This window comes from Procambarus clarkii, chromosome 15 (assembly GCF_040958095.1).
Source record: "Procambarus clarkii isolate CNS0578487 chromosome 15, FALCON_Pclarkii_2.0, whole genome shotgun sequence".
In the NCBI taxonomy this organism is placed as follows: Eukaryota; Metazoa; Arthropoda; class Malacostraca; order Decapoda; family Cambaridae; genus Procambarus; species Procambarus clarkii.
Genome location: NC_091164.1, coordinates 36,989,069 through 37,001,388, shown reverse-complemented (window position 1 = coordinate 37,001,388; position 12,320 = coordinate 36,989,069). Strand labels below are relative to the sequence as shown.

Below are 12,320 nucleotides of genomic sequence, written 5' to 3'. Positions count from 1 at the left end.
CTCCTTACTCCTGCCCACCCTCCTTACTCCTGTCCCCCTCCTTACTCCGGCCCACCCTCCTTACTCTTGCCCACCCTCCTTACTCCTGCCCACCCTCCTTATTCCTGCCCACCTTTCTTACTCCTGCCCACCCTCCATACTCCTGTCCACCCTCCTTACTCCTGCCCACCCTCCTTACTCCTGCCCACCCTCCATACTCCTGTCCACCCTCCTTACTCCTGCCCACCTTCCTTACTCCTGCCCACCCTCCATACTCCTGCCCACCCTCCATACTCCTGCCCACCCTCCTTACTCCTGCCCACCCTCCTTACTCCTGCCCACCCTCCATACTCCTACCCACCCTCCTTACTCCTGCCCACCCTCCTTACTCCTGCCCACCCTCCATACTCCTACCCACCCTCCATACTCCTGCCCACCCTCCTTACTCCTGCCCACCCTCCTTACTCCTGCCCACCCTCCATACTCCTACCCACCCTCCTTACTCCTGTTCACCCTCCTTACTCCTGCCCACCCTCTTTACTCCTGCCCACCCTCCTTACTCCTGCCCACCCTCCATACTCCTGCCCACCCTCCTTACTCCTGCCCACCCTCCTTACTCCTGCCCACCCTCCATACTCCTGCCCACCCTCCTTACTCCTGCCCACCCTCCTTACTCCTGCCCACCCTCCATACTCCTACCCACCCTCCTTACTCCTGTTCACCCTCCTTACTCCTGCCCACCCTCTTTACTCCTGCCCACCCTCCTTACTCCTGCCCACCCTCCATACTCCTGCCCACCCTCCTTACTCCTGCCCACCCTCCTTACTCCTGCCCACCCTCCATACTCCTGCCCACCCTCCTTACTCCTGCCCACCCTCCATACTCCTGTCCACCCTCCATACTCCTACCCACCCTCCATACTCCTGCCCACCCTCCATACTCCTGCCCACCCTCCTTACTCCTGCCCACCCTCCTTACTCCTGCCCACCCTCTTTACTCCTGCCCACCCTCCTTACTCCTGCCCACCCTCCTTACTCCTGCCCACCCTCCTTACTCCTGCCCACCCTCCATACTCCTGCCCACCCTCCTTACTCCTGCCCACCCTCCTTACTCCTGCCCACCCTCCATACTCCTGCCCACCCTCCATACTCCTGCCCACCCTCCATACTCCTGCCCACCCTCCTTACTCCTGCCCACCCTCCTTTCCTGCCCACCCTCCATACTCCTGCCCACCCTCCTTACTCCTGCCCACCCTCCTTACTTTTGCTCAAAGTACAATACCTAAAAAATATTATTAAATTTTTCTAAAAATTTACTATGTTTTGGTGGGAAAAATTTAGTCATAGAAACCTTAAATTTGTTTTATTTTGCCTAATAGGTAATACTGCTTCCATCTCTGCTCGGCTCCCAAGGACGATAGCAGACACAACTTCTGCCCATTAATGATGGTAAGGACAATTTTATTCTTACTGTACTATCAGTGTGTGTGTGTGTATCATATTGTTATTAACTAGTGATGGTAAGTATATTTATTATGTTGTCATTAACTAGTGATGCTGAGCGTATTAACCCTTTAAGTGCGCAACACATCATATGATGGGTTGAGTGACTTGCAGTAACTTGCGCTCCACATCATATGATGCATTGGAGTACAACGCAAGATTTGAAAGATAAAAAGGTAGAGATAAAAATTTGAAAGGTAGAGGGGACTCCCATACGCTGCTTATGGGTTATAGTAAACAGACACCATTTTGTAAAAAAAAATCCAGCTCACGCTACCATCGCGTGGGAGGCATCAGTTACCCAGCAGCCACACATGTCGAGCGCACGGCCGAACGCTTATCGGGCGCGCACCACGCAATCACTCGCCCAAGAGCAAATAACCAGTGAATTATTTTCTGATGGTGAGGAAAGTGATTTTGATAACTGATATTGATAAAGACTACACACAATTGACCGATGATAGTAGCACTGACAGTGAAAATGAGATACAGCCGCCTCCCATGGCAAGGCCTATATGCTCACCCATACCACCTCGCCCAGTGTCTACTCCAATTCACCCTCGACCACACAGTTCATGTGATTATTTAGAGTCTGAGGATATTTTCGGTGACGAGTCAGAGGAAGGTGACTCTTTTTCTGGTTTTAGTGAAGTGGAATCAGAACATAGTGTTACCGAGCCTGGTGCCAGTACCAGTGGTGTTACTGGGCGAGAATTTGTTACGTCAGCGTCTCGCCCAGCCAAGCGCCGCCGCATGGAACAACATGAGGCACCAAGAGTAGTGTAGTGATGGTGATGTTCTCGGGTAGTGTACTCACCTAGTTGTGCTTGCGGGGGTTGAGCTCTGGCTCTTTGGTCCCGCCTCTCAACTGTCAATCAACAGGTGTACAGGTTCCTGAGCCTATTGGGCTCTATCATATCTACACTTGAAACTGTGTATGGAGTCAGCCTCCACCATATCACTTCCTAATGCATTCCATTTGTCAACCACTCTGACACTAAAAAAGTTCTTTCTAATATATCTGTGGCTCATTTGGGCACTCAGTTTCCACCTGTGTCCCCTAGTGCGTGTGCCCCTTGTGTTAAACAGCCTGTCTTTATCAACCCTGTCGATTCCCTTGAGAATCTTGAATGTGGTGACCATGTCCCCCCTAACTCTTCTGTCTTCCAACGAAGTGAGGTTTAATTCCCGTAGTCTCCCCTCGTAGCTAATACCTCTCAGCTCGGGTACTAGTCTAGTGGCAAACCTTTGAATCTTTTCCATTTTAGTCTTATGCTTGACTAGATATGGACTCCGTGCTGGAGCCGCATACTCCAGGATTGGTCTGACATATGCGGTATATAATGTTCTGAAAGATTCCTTACACAAGTTTCTAAAGGCCGTTCTTATGTTAGCCAACCTGGCATATGCTGCTGATGTTATCCTCTTGATATGAGCTTCAGGGGACAGGTCTGGCGTGATATCAACCCCCAGGTCTTTCTCTCTGACTCTTGAAGTATTTCATCTCCCAAATGGTACCTTGTATCTGGTTTCCTGCTTCCTACCCCTATCTTCATTACATTACATTTGCTTGGGTTAAACTCTAACAGCCATTTGTTCGACCATTCCTGCAGCTTGTCCAGGTCTTCTTGAAGCCCTCAAGAAGAAGCCTCTTGAAGCCTCAAACTGTCCTCTTCAAGAAGTCTCTTGAAGCCTCAAACTGTCCTCTGTCTTAATCCTTCTCATAATTTTGGCGTCGTCAGCAAACATTGAGAGGAATGAGTCTATACCCTCTGGAGATCATTTACGTATATCAGAAACAGGATAGGTCCAAATACAGAGCCCTGTGGGACTCCACTGGTGACTTCACGCCAGTCTGAGGTCTCACCCCTCACTGTAACTCTCTGCTTCCTATTGTTTAGGTACTCCCTTATCCACTGGAGCGCCCTACCAGTTACTCCTGCCTGTTTCTCCAGCTTATGCATCAACCTTTTATGGGGTACTGTGTAGTGTGGTGATGTTCACGTGCTTCCACCTTATGTGCACGTAGCGGCCGTACTGTGCGTAGACGGGCTTCAGCTCCTGGTCCACTGTGTACATCACTTCGTCGCCGTCGTGCCCCTGTTGCGTCTCGCAGGACACCAGGTGTACTAGTGTGGAGTGATGGTGCTGGTTTTATTCCTCGAATTCCTGCCTTTGACAATAAAGATGGGATTACCGAGCTTTTTCCTGATAATGGAGAGGATATGAGTGAATTTTACACTCATATCCTATTTTTTTTACAGCATTCTATGATGAGCCGCTCATGGAATATATTGTACACCAAACGAACCTTCATGCGGCTCATCTCATTAGAAGAGAGATAACAGAATTTTCACGATTGCAACATTGGAAAACCACCAATGTAGGTGAAATGTATGTGTTTTAGCAATATGTATGTTGATGAAGCACTGTGTCAAACACGCTATCACAGATTACTGGAGCAAAGATCTGACTATTTCAACACCTTTCTTAGGGAAATATATATCCCGAGATAGGTTTCAGATACTCCTCAGGTGTCTGCATTTTGCAAGTAATGAGGACCGGACAGAGGATGATAGACTCTGGCGAGTGATGCACTATATGAATGAAGTGATTGATAAGTTCAGAGATTTTTACGTACCAGCACAGAAGCTGGTGATTGACGAATCCTTTGTGCTTTTCAAAGGATATGTTTCATTCAAGCAGTATATTCCCTCCAAACAAAACAGATTTGGATTGAAATTCTTTGTACTGTGTGTCTGTGAAACAGGATACGTGTTACACATGATTCTGTATTCAGCTAGCGATGTAGACATTCCCGGTAACGACGAACATGGTTTCTCGGGTAGTGTGGTGAAGTCACTGATGGCACCATGGATGAACAAGGGCCACATCTTATACACAGATAATTACTATACAAGTCCATTGCTAACTAAGTTTTTGGTTGAAAATAGAACTGGATTGGTTGGCACAGTAAAGGCACGAAGGAGGGAAATGCCAGTGTTTGACGGTAGACTTGCAGTTGGTGAGTGCCAGTTACGGAAATGTGATCAAATACTCTCGGTTCGGTGGAAAGACAAGAGAGAAGTGAACATGCTGACAACCATTCATGAGGGTACAATGGTGAACAGTGGCAAGGTGAACTGTGTAACGAAAGAACCAGTATATAAGCCAGATTGTGTTCTTGACTATACTGTAATATCAACATGCGTTTGATAAGGCTAACATGATGGTTGGCACTATCGAGTGTGTGGAAAACATTGAAATGGACGAAAAAAGTGTTTTTCCATCATGTTGACTTGAGCATGTTGACCTGCTATAATATGTATCTGGTGAAAACTGGACGTAAACCTAGTTTCCGTGCGTTTGCTTTTACACTTGCAACACAGTTATTAGCAAAGTTTGGTAAAGATGTCCCTGGCATGCAAAGACCAATCATGAACCCAGTGTTGCAGCATGCTGCAAACCCAGGCTTGCTCACATGGAGGCCTTTCAGCAACACAGACTAAAACATTTGCCACCAGCTGGAAAGCGTGCAATAGGCCAACGTGAATGCCTAGTATGTAAAACAACAAAAAAGAGAGAGTACAGAAACGTAAAGTGGTGCAAACATGGTGTGAAGCGTGTGCAGTTCTATTGTGTGCTGTCGACTGCTTCAACGACTACCAATCTCTCCAAGAATTCTAAATGTGCAATAATAGTGCAAAAACCTGTACATAGTGCATGCTTGTGTGTACATATAATAATGAACATTGTGATACATAATATAATGGCGTAATGGAAAACATTTGTGTGCACATGTGTATACTCGATGTATGTAACATTTATTGACAATGACTGTGATGTAACGTTATGTGCAACACAATTAGTGACTAATATTGCTAATAAAATAGGCCTAGACACTGTAAATAATGCAGCGAAAATAAATTCGTGGCAACTCTGGCTGCTTGAAGACCGCGCGCGCCGCCTCTGGGACACACCGTGCATGAGCGATCATGCATGGTGTGACGTCATCGCCCATCTTGTCGGCTCAATTACGTCGTCGGTAAGTTCAATTGAATTTTTTGTTCTCATGGTCAGGGAACACGACTTAACAGGTTAGGAAAAAAAATATTTTTTTTTTGGTATGCGCCTGTGGGTGACAAATACTAAATAGCCCGGAGCCATACAATGGTTATTCTTGGTGTTTTCATTACCCAGTGATGGTGAGTGTATTCATCATATTGGTATTACCCAGTGATGTGGATTGTATTAGTCATGGTATTATTAACCAGTTTTGTTGAGTGTATTAACCCTCTGAAATGCATTAGCGCCTAATTTCGCTCGATCAAGGGGCGCGCATAACACCTTAACCACTGCACTGTGCCAAACGACAAATGCTTTTCACCAATAACTGTCCCCACCGACAAGTTTTTTTTTTGTACACGGTCAAAACACGCTCGCGGTAGGTTGGATACAAAATGAACTCTTGGGACCCCCAGTGAGAGGCAGCTTTCTTTGAAAAAAATTCCCAGAATGTCCTACGGCTGCTCGCTGGGTTAGTATTGAGTGAGTAACCATGGGGTGGTGCACGCCCCTCTGGCTCCCAAACACCTGTCCGACGCAGTGTTGAAAGATCGCTGAAAAATTGAAAGATGTTGAAAAATTCAGACCTTATAGCCTGAAGAACATAAGGGTCATGATATTGATGAAGCTAGGCACAATAAGGATCTAACACAAAGGTCGGATGCAAGTGATACCACACCTATTAGGATGATACAGTGAGCGTATCCAGTTGTAGCTGTGAACGCCACCCATGCCCACCTATGCCATCTCCAATTTATATAGGTGATACATAGATGAATCGTTTTCTGGGTTCAGTGATGATGCATCTGATACAAGTAGCATAGATGAACAGTGTTAGCGGTTTCCATGGTGGTGTTTTCCATAGATATTTTCAAGATTAGCTGAATCTCTTCCAGAATGGCTCAATCTCTTCTAGATTGACTGACACTTGCTATAAATGACTGAATCTTCCAGTCAGGGACCTTACAAAGCGATATTTTCAAGACTACCTTACGCATTACGAGCTTGGCTACATACCACTTACAAGTACTAAAGCCAAGGATGTACGTGAGTGCGTTATTTGCAAGCACACAGAACAAAGAAACAGCGAAAATCTATCTGTACCTGGTGCAACGAGAGCGAAGTCGCGCTTTGTCCCATGGACTACTTCATTGATTATTACTCACTTCCGAAGTACTGATTGTGTAATACAGTGTGTTAGTGTGTAAATAGTGTGTGAAACTATACATATTGTAATCTTAGTGAATTTTTAGCAAGTAATATTGCAACAATAAATATTGTGGATACATTACTGACACACAGTATCACAGTTCCATGGAACATTATGAACGTTCTGTTGTATACATATTGTAAATAACAAAAATATGCATCATATACAATAAAAAAACTAATAAAACCGCATTGGAAATACATAGAACAAATAATTGAAAATATATTTGTGGCAACTCTCAATGCTTGAATGGCCTGCACGCTTGTTTCTGGGAGTTTCTGGTACGGGCGACCAGCCATGATGACGTCACAGCGCACCTTGTCCACTTCCCCACAGCCAAAGTAAGTGGAATTTTGTATTTATTTTTACATAAACATACATGTTCAGGGTTAAAAAAACATTTTTTGGGGAACACTTGATTTCATGTGCACGGGGAATGTCACAATAAACTCGGCGCATCACAGTGGTTAAGGCACTTGTAGGTATATTGTAGGGTTCAAAACTTGGGTACAAGATGGATTCCTGAGGTGTTTGCCAGCTTGAAAAAAATTCCCAGCATTCCCCACGGTTGTGGGCAGGCTCATATTCAAGGTAGCAACCATTTTGTATGTATCCATATTGAGCTCCCAGTCTCTAATTGGCCATGTTTTTGAGAAAACACTCTCTGATGTTGAAATACAGGGCATATTCCTTGAAGATGAGCATGCCAGTGATTTTGATAACTCAAATCTGGAAAAAGACAGGTGTCTGATACTAGTGATACGGATATTGAAGTGAACGATGTGGAGAGTGTGTACAGTACACAGCTCTCACAGCCCTGCCATACCGGCCTAGGTCATCACCATCAGTGGAACAACACAAATGATTTTTTGTATGTTCTACTGAACATTTAGCGCCAAATGCAATTTGTTCGGATTATCCGGGAATGCTTTAGAGTAGGGTTCGTTAGAGTGAGGATGCACTGTAATTGAATCACTAATATGCTCACAATACTTTTTGAGTATAGCGATGGATCACATTTTATTATATAAATATATCACACTACACACTATTGAATAATATTACTCGAAAAAAACAGAAAAAAAAATCAAAGACATTGAAATAATTAAGTAATAATATTTTTGTGGCAAATCCCGCCTGACAGCTCGGGTGGAGCTGACTGCCTCCGATGATTACTCTGTCAACGCCTCACTTTTGCCAGACTTCCTCGCCCTATTGTGGTCAAAATATGTCACAAATTATTTTCTATTTTTCCCATGATCAGGAAACACAAATGAACACTCTTATAAGACGTGTTGCAGGCTAAAATCGCAAGAGAGCAGCCCAAGGGTTAACAAAAACCAACTAATAATATCAGGGGTTTCGCGGCCTGATGAGGGTATCGACATCATAAAACCAAAACACGCTGAGTCCCTGATGAAGGTAATGCCATCATCAATTAATGCATTTTTAAAAATCCCATTTATTGTCTGAATATTATGGGACTGGTTTTAAATGTGCCCCTTTATATTGTGAACAGTTTGATAGCAAAATGAATGACGTAGCATGAAAATTGAGGTTAGAAAGCTGAAAAGAGTACAGTTCATCCTCACTAATGAACCCCGTTCTAGCGAATTCCCAGAAGATCCGAACAAATTGAATTAGGTACTAAATGTTCAGTGGAACATACAAATGTTTGATTAAGCGAGGATTGTTCATCCAAGCAGTCACCGAGACCGAGCGTCGGAGGTGGCTGTCATCAACTATGATTCGCCAAAGTGTAAACAGTTATACAGTGTTTTATTATGCTTACCCATTGTTTCTAGGGATAAATGGTTGAAGGATGATAAAATGGTATCAAGGGTCATTGGTGAGAGTTGTTGTCACGGGGGCAAGTGGTGTCAGTAGTTAGGGTTTATTGTTAGGGGGGAGGCAGGCGGTGTAAGTTATTCTCATGGAAGGCAGGTTGTCAGTGGTGTAAGTTGTCAGGGAAGCTGGAGTAATAGTGGTGTCAGGGGAGGCTGGTTGTGTCAGTGGTGGAAGTTGTCAGGGAAGATGGAGTAACAGTGTGTGTATTAGTGTAATAACAGCAAAAGGATTATGCTGGGAGGAGCCATTTGGGTGACGGAGGTGACGTCGTCTGCACGATTTGTCTAGCTGTTTAGAGGGTGGCCACTACGCTCTTTGGGCGCACTACAAGCTTAGGTGTACAGTTACGGTGCATAAAACATGTAGATACTTATATATAATATGTGTATATAGGGTAATAACACTGCAAACAGTATTGTTGGGGGAGAAAGTTTAGTGCGTGTGACCTTGAATGAGTGAGGGAGCCGCCAGCCGCCATCTGTGTATAGCGACGACTCGTAGTGCCTGAACTAACTATACCCATTGTTGAAAGTTCGTTTTTTCACCTCATCCACCTCACCCAAATGTAGATATAAACTTCGAAGATGTATAAGCTCTATTCAGTTTCAGTTGTGTGTTTGTAAACTAAAGTCTTTGAAAATGTAATAAGTTTTACGAAACGCGCTCAAGTGTCGCGTCAGACTAGAAATAAAAATGAATTTTGGAGAATTGATCTTTGAATTACCATCAACAGTGAAAAGAAATGTAAGAAAGATAGAGAAAATTCGTGTTAGAATTATTAATCTTACTTTTTCGGTCATATTTAATAATATATGTCTACAGGAAAGACTGCTACCAAAATATACTATATATATATATATATATATATATATATATATATATATATATATATATATATATATATATATATATATATATATATATATATATATGAATGAAAACTCACACCCCAGAAGTGACTCGAACCCATACTCCCAGAAGCAACGCAACTGGTAACTACAGGGCGCCTTAATCCGCTTGACCATCACGGCCGTCAAAAGGAAGTGATAGCCGAGGCTATTTGAGCCACTTCCCGACGGCAACTCGGATGGTAAGAGTATGGGTTCGAGTCACTTCTGGGTGTGAGTTTTCATTCGCATATAGTCCTGGGGACCATTCAGGCTTGTTCGCATTTGTGTTCCTCACGTGTGCCCCAAAGAATGAGGTGATTTGGTGAAATGCTATGCCCAAGATTACCATCCGAGTTGCCGTCGGGGAAGTGGCTCAAATAGCCTCGGCTATCACTTCCTTTTGACGGCCGTGATGGTCAAGCGGATTAAGGCGCCCTGTAGTTACCAGTTGCGTTGCTTCTGGGAGTATGGGTTCGAGTCACTTCTGGGGTGTGAGTTTTCATTCGCATATAGTCCTGGGACCATTCAGGCTTGTTCGCATTTGTGTTCCTCACGTGTGCCCCAAAGAATGAGGTGATTTGGTGAAATGCTATGCCCAAGTTTACCATCCGAGTTGCCGTCGGGGAAGTGGCTCAAATAGCCTCGGCTATCACTTCCTTTTGACGGCCGTGATGGTCAAGCGGATTAAGGCGCCCTGTAGTTACCAGTTGCGTTGCTTCTGGGAGTATGGGTTCGAGTCACTTCTGGGGTGTGAGTTTCATTCGCATATAGTCCTGGGGACCATTCAGGCTTGTTCGCATATATATATATATATATATATATATATATATATATATATATATATATATATATATATATATATATATATATATATATATATATATATATATATACTGTATATATATCAACCCGTTCTCACACAAGACAGCACATATATGACTTAATGCTTAAAGTCAATATGTTGAATATGACTTAGTAAATATGTGATATATTCCCAGTTACTTTTTTTCCAAACCCAAACTCTTCCTCACGTACCAATTTACGTTTCACAGTACCCGTCCGTCAACCTAGATAGCAGAATAGTCGTGATTGGTCCAATTATAAGGAAAATTGTAGTTTTCAGGTCCCACATGGGTTGTGAAATTTACATACTATTGTCCATGCTGTTAGAATATTACAGATCAGCTACTTCCTATTGAAGGCTCGTAGTTTTGTTTTGAGAAATATTAGTTGTTCTTAGTAAATTATAATAAGCACTAAAAATTATTACATAGAATAACAGTGCTTCACCAATCAATATTATATACCATAGTTTGTGCTTTACAAATCTTTAAAGGATGTTTTGTAGGAACGCTAACAGAAAACGATGTTACGTTGGAATGTCTATGGGGTAAACTACTGCAAACAGGATATTATTGTGTCTACTATACCAACTATAGCTAGGATGGGTATATTGTCAACTACCACCTGTTAGGTGGGTAAGGGGTCCAATACCACCCACAGGATGGGTATGAGGGTCACATCCACCCACAGTATGAGTATGGGGACCAACATCCACCCACAGGAAGGGTATGGGGTCCAATACCACCCACAGGATGAGTATGGCGTCCACTACAAACCCACAGGATGGGTATGGGGCTCCAACCACCCATAGAATGAGTATGGGGCTCCAACCACCCATAGAATGGGTTATGGGGTCCAATAACACCCACTGGATGTGCATGGCGTCCATTGTCGCGCGTCGAGCTCGAAAACCGCAGCATTCATCTCAGAACCATGCCTATTTCACGCAGATTTCTTAATAAACGTAAGAGTTTTATATGTCACAAGAAAGATAGAATTATAAGCTTCATTCTAAATACCTTACCATGGGTATATTTAAATTTAAAGCGAAGATACGTGTATTTTTATAATAGCCGAGCTCCGACCCCGGACAGATCGATCGACCGAGCAACTATTTATTTATTTATCTATTTATTTATTTATGCATATACAAGAATGTACATTGAGAATGGGAGGATACATAATATGGTAATTACAGTCTTGTAAAGCCACTAGTACGCGCAGCGTTTCGGGCAGGTCCTTAATCAAAGAAAATTTTAAGAAGGTAAATGCTTGCAAAATTTATAGACAAAAAAATGATAACAGTTACGTGGAATGAAAAAAATAAGATGAGAGAAAATTGTAGGTACAGTATATTAAAGCACATAGGTAGCTAAGATTGATTGCAATGACAGCTTGAATGGTAGTTGACAAAAATTGGTAGGCACAATACAGCAGAAACAATATAAGATTGATTGCAATGACAGCTTGAATGGTAGTTGACAAAAATTGGTAGTCACAATCCAGCATATGGCTAGCACATAAAGAAGACAGCAATGAACACAATGATAAGGTTGTTTGATACTACATAAAAATTAGGAGATTGGGTAACACTAGGTACAGAGCAAATTTAAAGCTCAGTGTAGGAAACTAAGAAGATGAAATTAGGTACTTTTTGGTTTTGCTTTTAAATAAGGCAAAAGTTTTACAGTTTTTCAATTCACTAGGGAGTGAGTTTCCATAGACTAGGTCCCTTAATTTGCATAGAGTGTTTACACTGATTAAGTTTGACCCTGGGGATATCAAAGAGATATTTATTTCTGGTGTGGTGATAATGGGTCCTATTACATCTGTCCAGGGAGAGTTTCAGAGCATGGTCTGCATTTAAGAACAGGGTTTTGTAAGTGTAGTTGACACAAGAGAATGTGTGGAGGGAGTTAATATTTAGCAAGTTTAGGGATTTAAACAAGGGAGCTGAGTGTTGTCTGAAAGTAGAGTTAATTA

General features: G+C 43.0%; 1 protein-coding gene across 1 annotated transcript in view; it reads left to right on the top strand.

Annotated features, from left to right (window-relative positions):
* The first annotated feature begins 1,350 nt into the window (after positions 1 to 1,350).
* Positions 1,351 to 12,320, top strand: part of LOC138349738 (tripartite motif-containing protein 59-like) — a 34,015-nt gene continuing 23,045 nt past the window's right edge. The window contains exon 1 of the mRNA XM_069325182.1: positions 1,351 to 1,427. Within this exon, the coding sequence (XP_069181283.1) occupies positions 1,422 to 1,427 (6 nt within the window). The 5' untranslated portion in view covers positions 1,351 to 1,421. The remainder of the gene's footprint in view (positions 1,428 to 12,320) is intronic.